Source organism: Cornus florida, unplaced genomic scaffold (genome assembly GCF_030987335.1).
Source record: "Cornus florida cultivar Cherokee Brave unplaced genomic scaffold, ASM3098733v1 CherokeeBrave_3.0.0_Hap2_Chr04, whole genome shotgun sequence".
NCBI classification, from domain to species: Eukaryota; Viridiplantae; Streptophyta; class Magnoliopsida; order Cornales; family Cornaceae; genus Cornus; species Cornus florida.
This window is the reverse complement of record NW_026775574.1, coordinates 12,979,403-12,994,073: the sequence shown is the minus strand read 5'-3', so window position 1 is coordinate 12,994,073 and position 14,671 is coordinate 12,979,403. Positions and strand designations below refer to the sequence as shown.

The window sequence follows — 14,671 nt, the reverse complement described above, 5'->3', positions numbered from 1 at the left end:
AAGAGAGTGAAGAAAAAGATAACTCAAGGCACATGTTTAAAGTGCACCAAAAGAGCTTGAACATGCTGCTAATTCACGCTTCAGATATTATATTATTATTATCAAAGTAGTTAATGATTGTCATTAATATAAATATTAAAATTAACAGGCTTGGGACAACCTAGACTTGGCATATGATAAACTCAAAAGACGTCATATTTTACAAAGTTATGCCAGAATATTCTATTTAATAATGCTCTGCATATGATAAGCCAAAAATGGCTTCTCTCTTCCCACTTTTGGAATAGCAAGCATAAAAGAAAGCGTTTTGAGAGAGAGCTGAAATTTGGGCATTACTCAATGTCCTAGTTGGTAGAGCGTCAACTCTTTGATAGTGTGCCTATGTTTGAGTCGGAAGAAAATCCCCTCCTATAAACCGTATATCATGTTCTGTTCAGTTCGGGATGCACCTCACAAAGGTTGGAATGAGTCTTACTGTTCTACTGGAGAGAATATTCGAGTACCCCATCTCCAAAGTTTGCCAACATAAAAATAATATATAAATATAAACACTCAAATTTCAGTTTTAGTTTGAATTTCCATACAATAATTTGACAAGATTTAGAGAGAAATAACCATCTCAACAATCACCAATCCAACAAAAGCTTTAAAGTAGTCAAAGTTTTAAGATGATTTATTACAAAATGTTATGTTGGTGTCAAGCTGTTCTTGTACTACCATCTTTTATGGTAGCTACTACTTGAGCTAGGTAAATAATGAACACAAAGTGAAAACAAACTGAAACAACATATAGTATTGAACTTGGATCACTATCTTACCAAAACCTCATAGCTTCTTGATCTCTTTCTTCGAAAATGGAATGTCACGAGGCTAAGTATTACGTAGTAATCCGTAGCAGAAGTTTTCTCCATCTTCCGATTATATGCACCAATGGAGTTAGTTAAGAATTGCTGATGGAGCGTGAAAGCGTCCCCTTAACCTGCAGCAAATTAATCACAACATTTGAGTTCACAAACACACAAGAACAATCTGTTATACAGTGAAAATGTCTCTATATTTTGTTGTAGTCATCAATTCATACTGTCAATTTCCGGGGGAACAAAAAAAAAAAAAAAATCTACTGTCATCCTAAAAGTTTCGCAACACAATTGTTCCTTTTTCGCACTTTTTGAATCTACAGTGATGCCATATTAATTGAAATTTAATTTTTTACGAGCATTTTGCTTCGATTGCAATGGCCACTAACAGAGGCCCTTGCCTCTCCAGCCTAAATTCAAGGTGATAGGGGTATACAAATATTTTAGCCAGAAAGTTAATCCCACTCTCATATAATGACACAAAAGATAAGGCGACACAGTAAACAAATGGATGATTTCATACCCCATTAAATGGTTGGATAACAGTAGAAGACATCATTTTCCTGCTTCATTTGCACAGAATTCCTCCGCTGCTCCATTTTTTGAAGATGTGATGACAATTGAAGCAAATCAACGGTGGGCTCATTTTCCGGAGAAAGACAATATTTTGAGTATATAGAATCCGGCATTTGGAAAATCTCATCTTTGCAGACTTCAAAGTCAACAGCAGTACCAGCACGAGAAATCATCGAGGGCTCTAGCTGGTTTTCTAAAATGCTTACTCCTAAAGGTTTCTCAGAACTTTGATCTACAACACGGTGATCATGGGCACCTTGGGCCATGGGAACTCCAGCCGAATGGCTCGACAAATTTTGCGATTGAGCTGACAGAAGAGAGAGAGCACAACTGGAGTTCGAGATCCCAGATAATTCTTGAACAGTTGATGCCTTATCAACAATAGTGTAGTCAGTCCCTGATGAAAATGTTGTGGAAGGATATCGCTTGTCCATTTGATGCAGATTGAGAAACGATTTAATATGTGATTGGCCTTCCGTAACAGGCATCATTAGTTGAGGACTATAAATTGTCTCCACTTCGAATTTGACATGCCTGCCTCGATTACCTTGGTTATATCCTTCCGGACTACAGAAACCACCACGAAGTGTGTCTGAAAAAACAAAGGATGTTTGTTTTGGCAAAGAAGTCCCCAGAAACCTTGCACCTGCCAAACAGTAAATTTTCTGTTACGAAAATGTCAAATTTTTTGTTCCCACCAAAAGGAAAAAGCAAACAGTCAGGAATTATTTTAACAGTGAATATGTTGAAGTTAATTAGAGGTCATTCATCCCCTAAGCTGCTTCTAATCCTCTAATGCTCCACAATAATTTTAGTGTTTTTGGGCCTATGAATATAGTTCAATATTCATGCCATTCTAGCTTCAAAATTTTAAGGTGTAAATATAAAATTTAAATCGAACCAGACTAAGTACAGAACATTCTAGCTTCAATCTCTCAATGGGGCCGTTAGTGCAGAACGGTTTTTTTTTTTTTTTTGGTTTACCTGAAATTTTAACTGCTCCTTGAATACAGAATGTTAGAGGAACTCCATTTGAAAGAGAGGAGGTAATTAAAATAATATAATGTCGCAAGTGGAACGAAGTGGGTATAGATGACTACTTTTCATAAATTTTGAAATGTTTTTTTTCTAAAGAATCAATGAATACAGCTAACAGAAAGGAAAAAGACAATCAATATTTATATAGAGCAATACAGCGAATCTGATGGATAGGTTATGTGGTTGCTCAAACTTTGCCTTAACTGGGAAGTGGAGTAAGGCTTAAAATAGTATCTTTAGATAAACTTCCCTTCTTAAAATAATCGCGAAAGATGAACTGGTCAAAGGCCGAAAACTTTAGGATAATTGACTGGAAAGCATAAAGTTGCTAGTATTTTTATTTATTTATTTATTTTTCCTTTTTATAAGTGAAATCATGAAAGTTAACATTGATCTTCTGATTAAGTTCCATCCATACATTTAAAGTTGTGCAATTGATATTGGAGTCGACACAAAGCTTGGGCGATTAAATATGAGATAAAATATGTACTCTGAAGTGGGGAGGGGTTGCTAAGAACTAAGGAATTTTCCGAGTATAAAGCATAATAGATAGCAATAAAAATTAGTACCTTGATAGTACTCAAGCAACTTCTGTGATTTGACAGAGTGAGTATCAAGTTGGAGTTTTCTTCGGCGCTCATTGTGGCCTGCAAGCCGTCTGCGACAACTGCGTTTACTATCATCAAATTCAGCCAGCAAATGGAACCTGCATATGATAAGTTACTACTATCAATCATACTAAAAAATGACAGTTCAACAGCTTATTTGAGCTTAATTGCTCCATCAATAGGGTAAGATTGAATAATAGTTCGTGAGGGATAGAAATCAACAGGGACAGTTGTTGCAATTACATCAGTAGCAATATTGGGTGTTAAATTAAAATTACAAATAAATCACACCTTTTATTAAAAAAAAAAATTAGAATATTGTAGAGATTAGTTACTGGTATCTCTAGGAGGACAACGGTGGAAATTGCAAATAGTACGAGTTTACTAGTATGGAACATGAACCTTAGTGATTTATGGAGAGTATACAAACATAAATACGTAGCGAGAGAGAATCTGCAGAAGCAAATTTCTCTCCTCTCAATTTAAAATTGTTTGATGTAATATCTGTTTATGTGGTCCTCTTGATGGGGTTGTTTAAGAATACTCTTTTATTAGGTTTGTAAGTTATAAAATTGTCTCTTTTTATTTTTTTATTTTTATTTTTTGGGTTTTTATACAAGTGCAGTACACATGGAGGGCAACAACCCCTTGAAGCTGCAGATTAACACTACTTTCGTTCTCATTTTCAAAATTTTCAAAATGAAAGTTAGGATTGATTTCATACCAAATTCAACAAGAAGGGAATCTGGTTTAGATATATCATGCAATGAGAAAACTATGACATTTTAAGGTAAGCGAAATGAAGCCAAGGTCAAACAGTATATTTTCTCATACCTGCTACACTGCTGACAAAACCTTTGCTCAATGCCATTAACAACAACTATAGCAGTCTTTGAGTGAACGTCGCAAACTTTATGCCTTTTGTGGTAGTCTTTTGAGGAGCTTAGATCTTTGTTGCAACCATAAACTTGGCAAAACGGAGCCTGAGAGTAAGAATTTAATGTCCGGGCTCTCTTTGCTGCGGAGGAAGCTCCCTTCGAAGATAAATCCAACAATCTACTATTCTTGGCTTCCCTCCACTCAGCTAACTTCCCCAACTTCAAATCAATTAGAGACAATTTTTTACTATCGGATTCCACGACAGAACCGGAAAACCTTGACCCTGGCTCCAATTCCCCACGAAAGGAACTCGGAGTAATTACACAAGAGGTAGAAGGAACTCTTTTCCTAGAATCATTACCACTCTCACCAGCTAAAATTCCCAAATTTGGGTTACTAATAAGTGATTTTCTCATCATATCAGAAACACCCAATTCCGTAAATTCCATACAATCAACTGCTTCTCTATTTGGGACTAACATATCAAAATTAGATGGGGATTTGAAATCCCATTCTGTTGATATATTTCGAGTTCTTGCAAGAGCTGATGAATCTATATTGTTAGAAATCAAAAGATTATTTCCTTCTGAAGCATGACTCCAGAACTCCATTCTTAGAACAGAATTAAACTTCCAGATATGAATTTAACAGAGAGAAAATCCTGCCAGGAAAAAAAAAATTAAAAAAAAATAAAAATTCAAAAGTATCTCCATCCTGTACTTGAGACTATAAGTCAATAACAACTTTGAATTGTGAAACCCAACAAATAGAATCAGCATAAAACATTAGCATTGGAGAACAACTATGGTATGTGTGTGTGTGTGAGCATTCACATGGAAATATACAAACCTAACAAACTATACAAGAAATAAAGGCACAGAAATGTATAGAGCATAAACTAAATTCAACCCAGATCATATAATCACATTATTTTCCTACTACAAACCAAGAAATAAAAAAGAAAAGTTAAAAAAATTTCAAACTTTACAGGTTGAGAAAAAGAAACAAAAAGAAGAAATACCCATTCGAGAAAATGTTGCAAAAATATTCATATTCATGTAATGGAGAAGTTAACAGAAAGCAAATTGAATTATGGGTGAGAATGGTTTTTCTTACCAGAGAGAGAGAGAGAGAGGATTCCTTTTCAGTCTTGTGGTGAGGTTGAAGCAGAAACACTATGGGTCAACATCAATTTCACTACCCCCATTGCGAAAAAAAGCATGTCATGGTTTTTTGTAGCTTTTGAAAAGGAGATGAAATTCCATTGTAGGACATCCCTCTCCACTCAAATTGAGAATGACACTTTACATTATTTTCTACAATTTTAAAATAATTAGACAACAAGCTATCTTAATGAAAGGTGGTTCTCATGAATAATAATAATAATAATAATAATATAATTATTATTATTATAAAAGTCTCAATCAGTTATTACAGTATTATGGAATTTTCTTTGGGGGTCTAACGTTTTTAAAAGAATAATTTTTATTACTCACTCTGTCCCATAAAAAAGTATCATATTCAGTTCTCTAAATATGATACTTTTTTATGGGACAAAGGAAGTACTTTTTGTCAAATTTATCCTTAATGATTCACAATGGTGATGAGTGCATGTATGAAGGTTAAATTGATAGTATTATAAAAAATACAATATCGACTTTTTAAATGAAACACATATTTTGGATGGATAAAAATAAAAAAGTGGACACTTATTTTAGGATTAAGTGAGCATTATTTATTAGGATAAAAATCAAATAAAAGACTCTAATCTTCTCGAATGAAAGTCTTTATCAAACACTACTAAATGAAAGTCTTTATCAAACACTGATTCTGGTTAGCATAAAAATTAATTGATTATTTTAACATAAGTAATATTACAATATGCTCAATAAATTTTTAACGACTCTAATAAATAGGGTTCAATAAAAAAATTTATACAATAATTAATAAGATAAAATCTCTCTTGTTTTAAATTATTTCAATTAAACATTACTATAAGTTGGTAATAGATATTGATCAATAAATTTATATTTATCCTTCTAACATTACTCATCATAATTTTTTCATGCTGTGAAGGGGAAGAGGTACTTTCCATTATTCCCTACAACATGTAGTGCTATCCATTTTAATTCATTTTTTATAATTTTAATTACTTAATTTATCTATTTAAGGAAGACTTGTTGGATTAGGTCTTCAGTACATTTAAAATCTCATTTAATTGCTCACATAAAAATGTTTTAGCAGTTGGTAGTTGACAAATTAAGGTAGGGCTAAATGGCAATAAAGATGAATAAAAAAAACCTAATGGACAAATGGGCAGATAAGGAAGATCCATAAAGGCAGCACTAACAAATATATTGGGGTCTGACAAGACCCCTGAGTGCCATTTGTATGTGCCATTTGTATGTGTTGATGAGCATACACCTGTCCTGTGACAACTAAAATATGAGGATGGGGTGTGAGTTAGTGATCACTTGCTCTGCTGCACAAACCTCTTCTTTTTTTTTTTTTTTTTAGTGGCACCTTTTTTTGTCAACAAAAAGTTAAAGTTGTGCATGCCAACCAAAAGCCATCCATCCATCCCTAAATGCCTCTGTAAATAAAGTTGTCCATTATTCATATACAGCTACAAAGAGACATGAGCAGTGTCCTTCAAAGAAACTTTCCATTTACATAAATTTTTCGAGAAATTATTACATGATATGGATCACATGATTATGCTAATTACACATTCAAAATTTTCTCTCTTTCCTCTAATTTTACTTCTCTCTCTAACTTCTAAATTTAATTGACTAGGAGAATTTTGAAAATAGTAATGACATCATTACGTCATGTAATGAGACACACCACTACATTCACATAAATTATATTCGGTAACTGTCGAATTCAGTTCTTAAAACATTATTCTTTTGAAAATGTATCTTTGGAGCTATTATATGGTTGGGGGTGGCATATTGGTAATTGGTAAGAAATGGACACTTAAGACAATTTTATGTGTTTGATGAAGTCTATTAGGGTTTAAAATTGAGCAAATTTGATCATGAGATCGAATCCGAAGTCCTTTTTCACAAGTTTGGATCTTAAATTTGAATCTAAATTCAAAATGGGGTTAGACCCGAATCTTCATCGAAAGATTTGTGTGTCACAAATTCGGGTTGGGAATGGTTTTGAATTATTATTAAATGGAATAGATTTTACTTGAGATCCGACCCAAATCAAGATATTTTTACTTTATTTGGATCCTATTTGAGTTATATGTGAATATTTGTAATCTTCATAGGATGCAATATGGATATGAATTATAATATTATGGTCAAGTGCAAAACACACTTATAAAGTATGCTTGTAATGCATATTACAATCTTAACGTGCAAAAAACATCCCTAAAATTTTAATTTGGTACAAATATGTTTCTCTAACAAATTTTAACCCTAACTTGACTATATTATCCTTACTGAACCATTTTATAAAATAAATAATTTTGTAAAATGACTGAAAATGACACTATTAGAGGACGCCCCTCACTTGCAAAAACACTCCAAAGTTTTAATTTGGTGCAAATAGGTCTCTCTGACAAATTTAAACCCTAAGTTGACTAAATTACCCTTACTGAACCATTTTATAAAATATATAAAAATAAATAATTTTGTAAAATGATCGAAAAGGACACTATTGCAGGACGCGGGCAATGGACAAGTAAAGATAAAAATAAAAATAAAAATAAAAGTATAAAAGAAAAGTAAAGATAAACATAGAAAAGAAAAAAAACGAAAAAATAAAGTGCAAACTAAAGAAAACAAATATGCTCCAAATTCTGAAAATTAGTGCCCATTGATATTGGGATTTTTTTCTTTTATTTTTTTTTTTATTTTTTTTTTATTTGGTTTAATAGTGTTGGTACGGAAAAAATAATAATAAAGAAAAAAAATAGTAGAAATGAGTAAACTGAAATCTCAAAAAAATAAAATCCTTCGACAAATTCCCAAAGTCTAAAAAAAAAAAAAGGAAGAAGAAAAAGAAAAAGAAAAAAAAAGAAAGAAAGAAAGAAAGAAAAAGTTTAGTGATATAAATAAAGAAAAAAGTTTAAAAAAATAAAATATAAGGTAATGTGCACATAATACTCATATACTATGAGATTAGTAGCATATACACCCCTTGGGCATTTTTGGAAGAGTAAAATGACAAAACGGGTATTACAATACTAATTTATGTCAGATTTCTGATTGAGGGGTATTTTGCACAATGTCAAAAAATTAGTTTACACACTTTTACAAATAGGAAGTAAAAGTGCTACTCGGAATATACTTTTGAGATATTTTCTGCACTTGTCCTATAATATTAGGGTTAAGTGCAAAAAAAATCTTGATATATAGGATTTGTGCAGAACGAGTCCCTATTTTTTTTTAAAATGTGCATGCTAGTCCATAAAATTTAAAAAAGGTGTAAATAAGCCCCTCTGATAACTTTTTGGCAAAAAGTAAATCTGAAAATTCGATCTTACCCTTTTGTTCCTATTTTGCCTCTCATCTCTCTTTCCCCCTCTCCTCTCTCCACCAACGATCCACCTCCTCCCACCACCATTACAGGCCACAACCCCCATCACCACCACACCTAAAAGTATATACTATACATATATGTATAGACACGTGTATATAACTCAAAGCCCATCACTAACTCATCGAACCACTTCCACATCACTCACTTAATGAAACTCACATAGAGTCTCTATCCATTGATGAGAGAACCAAAAGAGAGAGAGGGTAGATAATCAAGAGATGTAAATTTTTGGCCGCCACCCCTACCAACCACCACCATCACCGCTATCCCCACCACACAAGCGATTTGATTTAGCGGCGATGATATACATATGGACGGTTTCATTAATTTGTCCTCCACCAAGAAAATCGAATCTCTTTTGTGACCCACAAAAGGATTTTCATCAATTCGTTCCAATTTCATTGTAAACCAAGTATTTTATATATATTATAGAGATTAGAGAGAGAAATCGTAGGCTGTATCAAACCCCTCTCTTTTATCCAGGGGCGGCTGAAGCCTTAGGTGAGTTGCCTAAGGCCCAGCCAATTAGAAGGTCTCATAATTTTTTTTATTTCTTTATATATTATAACTTTCTTAAAATAATTATGTTAATTATTAAACATAAAAAAATAGAGAGATTTGACAGTGGACCTAAAAGATTTCTATTATTTATTACCCTTTTTTTTTTTTCAGCGCCCTCAAAATTTTTTCTTTATATATTATAAGCTACCTAAAAATTTTATTTTCTTCTATTATTAAACCTCAATCAATAAAGAAATTTAATATTAGGCCCAAAATATTTATATATTTATATGACTTTTTTTTCTCTCTCTCATCCTTATTACATGAGTGTATATACTATACACACACATATATATATATTACTTCTCGCTATCATTATACCAATCACAAATATTATTCACTGTGGTAGGACTTGTGAAACTTTCTATATTTTTATAAGACACCTATTAACTTTTATTTTTCTCCTTTTTTCTTATTCCTCACATATTTTTTCTCCTCTCATTATAAATTATTATTATTTTTTTGTTTTCATCGTCTCCACTCCTACAATTTACAAGACTTTGAATGAACTTTTATTCTATTAAAGATTTTTTTGGATTATTGGATCAAATTCTTAGAAATCAGTTTCTATTGTTCTATAACTTCAATTAGTTTATAAATTTATTAAATTTTGTTATCATAAAATTATTTATTTTGTTTGTGAGTTGTCATCATTTTTATTTATTTATATTTTTTAATATGTCTTTTAGAAAGTATATAGTCAATTAGCTAATGATAGAATTAGAGATTGAAATTTTTTTAGTACTATGCTTAAAAATCACAAAATAAATATTGAGCATATTACTAACATGAACATATGGGTAGAATCTATTAAAAGATCATTTTATTTTTATTTTCGCTTAAGGCCTTAAATTATATTGAGTCGCCCCTGCTTTTATCAAACCCATTTCTTTGTGAGAAACGAGGATGAAAATGATTTTCTTTTTACTTCATTTCCATCCAGTATTCATTAGTGCCTCTAACATTACAATTGTTGATGCCTCCAACAAATAGAATCTATTAAAAGATCATTTTATTTTTATTTTCGCTTAAGGTCTCAAATTATATTGAGTCGTCCCTATTTTTATCAAACCCATTTCTTTGTGAGAAATGAGGATGAAAATGATTTTCTTTTTACTTCATTTCCATCCATTATTCATTACTGCCTCTAACATGACAATTGCTGATGCCTCCAACAAATTAATAAGTTAGTATAAAAAAATACATTATGACTTATTTAAAAGTACACTTAAAAGAACTTATGACCTCTTTTATGACTTATTTACTAGTGCATTCATGGAACTTTCCTCTCCTAATGTTGGATCAAGATAATTATGGGGTTGGATTTGGTGGCGGTGGAAGTGCAAAATGGGTTTGGGTTATATATGTGTGTAGGTTTGGGTTTGGATTTGTGTTTATGGTTTTAGAGTTTAAAAAATGTAAAAGGTGGTGGAAAGAGAAAAAGAGAGGGAGGGACATCATTTTACAAACACCTACACAATTTGGACAAAATGATCATTTTACATGGCTGATATTTATATTTATTAATTTATTTTATTGAAATGAGAATATTATTATCATTTTAAGTCTTCAGGGGTTATTTGCACTAAATCAATAGTATATGGGTATTTTACACCACACAGGACTATTTTGCACTATATCAATATTAGAGGAGGGTTTTTTGCCCTTAACCCATAATATTAAAATATAAATCCAAATCTAAATTTACATGAATTCACTCTATTTCAAGTCAAAAATCCTGTTCTTACCCAACAACTAGGGGTGCAACTTGGGTTGGGTAACCCGAGCCCAACCCGAGCCTAGCCTGATTTTTTACGGGCTTGAACAATCATTTTTACAATTAGGGTTGGGATTAGGTTGAAAATTCTCAACCCGAATTTAATTAAGGTTGAGCTTGTGTTGAAGTGCTAGCAACCTAAGTCAACCCGAACCCGAATTCTAATATTATTTTCATGTATATTTTTACTTTTAAATACATTATATATAATATTTAAATTATGATTACTTTTTTTCTTTTCAACTTCTTTTGTTAAATCTTAACTTATTGTATATTAACATTTAGGAGAATTAATTTTTTACAAATTTGTTTGCAATTTATTAAAAATCTACAAAAAGTAAACTTTTTCTTGTTTAAGAGTAATTTAATCTAAAACTAATTCAAGATCATACTAAATTTTCGGTGTAAGAATTAGCCATATGAGTAATCCGAATTAACTCGAAATTTTTATTCGGAATTTAAGCCCGAATTGCAAAGTGAAAGGATGGGTTGGACTTGGGTTGAGTAGTTAAGGTTGAGGATAAGGTTAGGATTGGACTAGGGTTTAGCATTTTATGTGATAGATTTGATTCAAGTTTTATTTCAAACCCGCCCAACCTGTTCGAGTTGCAGCCCTACCAACAACCCCCAAAGGTAGGGACAAGCTCCCTTGCTCTTCTTAGCATTGACAGGATTGAACATTTACTGCTAAATATGTATGCAATTGTAGGAGTGTATAAAGTTAAATACACATATCTGAGTGATGTAGTTACCAAATTACACACACGCGCGCACACACACAGACAGACAGTCTTAGAGAAACTGTTAAGAGTGACATATATTATATAATAAGTAGGGAAAATTACATATAAATGGAGTTAAAGTTTCATATTTACTTAGAGGCTGAGTCAAAATTTCATATTTCTCTAAAATGAATTGCTGAGGTGGCACATGATTTTTTACTGTTTAAAAAATTGTGGTGCCTAAAATGCCCTTCCCTAACAAAAAAGTAGTACCTTCAGTTCAAAAAAGTAGTACATTCAGTTCAAAAAAGTAGTACCTCTGGAGAAAAAGTAGTACCTTCGCGGGTGTTTAAAAAATATGGTACCTGGACACCAAAAAGTAGTACCTTCAGTTCAAAAAAGTGGTACCTTTGAAGAAAAAGTAGTACCTTCACGGAAGGGTATTTTAGGCACCACAATTTCTAAACAGTAAAAAATCATGTGCCACCTCAGTAATCCATTTTAGAGAAATATGAAACTTTGACTCAGCCTCTAAGTAAATATGAAACTTTGACTCCATTTATATGTAATTTTCCCTAATAAGTACTTATTACATTGAAAACAACCTTTTAGACGTGACCTATGAGTCTCAAACATTGTACCAAGTGTTTAACTGCAACTTTGTTATTTTGGTCCTTGCCTCAGTAATGTGTCCAAATAATGACAAGTGCATACAAAATAGATGGGGAGGGGATGTGGGATTGTGGGGGTCTAAAATGAAATGCGTATTGGTGGAAAGGGCTCATCTTTTTGTGCCATTATTGAAGTTGGTCGTGGTCATTCACATCCTTCTCGACACTAATTCCCAAAAAACGTCACTGTTGAAAGTTGCTTATAATAATTTTATTCATATAAAAATAAAAATTAACAGACAAACAAATAACAGGGGATAGTCTGAAATTTGTTGAACCTATATACTTCAGACACCCTTTCATATAGGTACAACAGATTTCAGACACTCTTTCTTCAACTAAAGTTGATTTGAAATCAAATGAATTTGTGACATATTTTTGCCTTGAAATCAAATAATTTTGTTCCTAAAACTTGGTTTTAATCTATGCGAAAATACTTGGTTTTAATCTGTATAAATGAATTTTGTCTTGCAAATCATGTGGCACAGTGGCATAGAAAACTGACACTTGTTTTATAAATTACAAAGTATTTAAAAAAAAAAAAAAAATTTCTTAGAAACACTGAAATGTGTCCTAAGTTAAAAAAAAAAAAAAAAAAAAAAAAAAAATTATATCCATTTATAATGAGTAAACCTGGATAGAATCTATACTACATATAGAAAATTATCCATTTACATTACACAACATCAAAATCTTAATATTCATTATCTTATCATCTGCATGTCTCCTTTCTTCCTCATCAAAACAGCCTCCCTAGCTAGAGATGGTACCATATTTGATCCGAAACAGAGGCTCTAATAAATATTTCAAGTTTTCAACTTATTGCTTCGTTTGGTTTGACGGAAGAAAAAATGGATGAAAAAGAAAGAGATATAAATGGATGAGACATTCTTAGAAAGTGAAGGTGTTTCCGTTACTTTTCGTTTGTTTGGTTGAATATAATGGATATTAAAAAAGATGGATATGATAACATTTTTTTCTTATTTTATTGAAAGGAAGAAAAATATAATTTTTATATATTTTTTACTACTATACCTTTATTATATACAATTATATATCTCTCCTCTCTTCCCCCATTTTGGGGCAGATAGAAAAACACAAATGAATGAAGGATGTTTCATCCCTTTCTTCCCTTCATTACAACCAAATACAAAAAGATTCATCTATCCTGGTGTGATTCATCTCTCCAACTAAACATAACATATAGTTCTTGTGGTGTGGCGATGAAAAATAAGAGAAGATCGATAATTCTTACAAAAAGAATGCCGAAGAACAGCCCAGACGAAGTGCAGCCCAAGCCTTAAAAAAGCCTATGTTTCCAGAATTCATACAAAAGGTAGTTCCAGCCCAATCCGATGTACCCAACCCATTTAAAAACCAACACTGGGAGTTTTTCAGAAACATTATAATACTCTGTAAATTAATAACTACCCGTTTGGTTTTATGAAGCATAATTTATTAATTTTTATTTTTTAAAAACAAGGTTGAAATGTAAAATCGAATCTTACCAGTGGTGATTTTATTACGTTGTTATTGTAAGATTCTGAGAAGCAAATCAGAATTTTGAATTTCATAATTTTTGTCAAAATAAACCAAAAAAAACCTTACAAAATCTTTGTTTTATATTTGTACCGTGTACAATTTGGATGGAGTAAATCCAAAACAACCATAAAAGCAAATGAAGAAAACAACAGAATGTATGTAGTTGATTTATTTCTTCAACATAAAACCAATCATTTTTTATCTTCATCACATGAAAACATCAGCTATAATGGCCATGGATTACATAGGCAAGTTTTGTTAAAAAAAAAAAAAAAAAAAAAAAATTTGAAACTAACATAATACAACATGATGATCATTTCTATTTATGGACACCTTATATACAACATGAATGACTAAAGATAAATCTAATTCAATCACTAAATCAATTTTCTAGAATTATCATACAAATTGTTATATTTATGCATTTTTCACAACTCCACAATAATCTAGAAAATTATATCATATTCCACCTAGACAGATATCTAGTATAATCTAAACAAATCGAACCATCTCTACACACAATTAGCCTAGGTTTTGGAGAGTGTTAAGCATGCCAAGCACCATGTAGCCCCCACCAATAAAAGCATGCATGGTGTCTGTGTACATGACATACCCTTTACGAATTTGACAAGATTGACAATGCGACTGTTTAATATTTTAATGAGATCCTTGCATGTATATGGCATATATGATATATGCAAGATTTACACACACATTACATATAATTTTTGGCCTTTAACATATATGAAAATTTATTAATCACATAGCTTGATAAGTTTTTCCAACCAAATATAAATTATTCTATATATTCTTCACACATGATTTTAATTATGGACAAATCAGGCCGGCTCATTGTTGAAAATTGGGGAGTGAACTTAAATTT

The 14,671-nt window shown here is 31.7% G+C and overlaps 1 protein-coding gene across 2 annotated transcripts; it reads right to left on the bottom strand.

The window, feature by feature from the left end:
- Nucleotides 1–548: 548 nt before the first annotated feature.
- Nucleotides 549–5,150, bottom strand: LOC132302748 (squamosa promoter-binding-like protein 6). Of its 2 annotated transcripts, none has more exons than XM_059799681.1 (5): nt 5,075–5,150; nt 3,914–4,619; nt 3,041–3,177; nt 1,381–2,079; nt 549–979 (listed from the first exon to the last, which is right to left on the bottom strand). In XM_059799681.1, the coding sequence occupies exons 2-4, from the start codon at nt 4,567–4,569 to the stop codon at nt 1,385–1,387; spliced, it is 1,488 nt and encodes a 495-aa protein (XP_059655664.1). In that variant the 5' UTR covers nt 4,570–4,619; nt 5,075–5,150; the 3' UTR covers nt 549–979; nt 1,381–1,384. The 2 variants fall into 2 exon arrangements, with proteins under 2 accessions (XP_059655664.1, XP_059655665.1); XM_059799682.1 differs by lacking the exon at nt 5,075–5,150 and adding an exon at nt 4,980–5,067.
- Between the last annotated feature and the right edge of the window lie 9,521 nt (nt 5,151–14,671).

Excerpts from the sequence above, each read along its gene's own strand:
- LOC132302748 (XM_059799681.1), bottom strand. The coding sequence starts at position 4,569 with ATGGAGTTCTGGAGTCATGCTTCAGAAGGAAATAATCTTTTGATTTCT. Across the intron at positions 3,178-3,913 it reads TTTTGTCAGCAGTGTAGCAG|GTTCCATTTGCTGGCTGAAT; the intron begins GTATGAGAAAAT and ends TATCATATGCAG. Across the intron at positions 2,080-3,040 it reads GTTGCTTGAGTACTATCAAG|GTGCAAGGTTTCTGGGGACT; the intron begins GTACTAATTTTT and ends ACTGTTTGGCAG.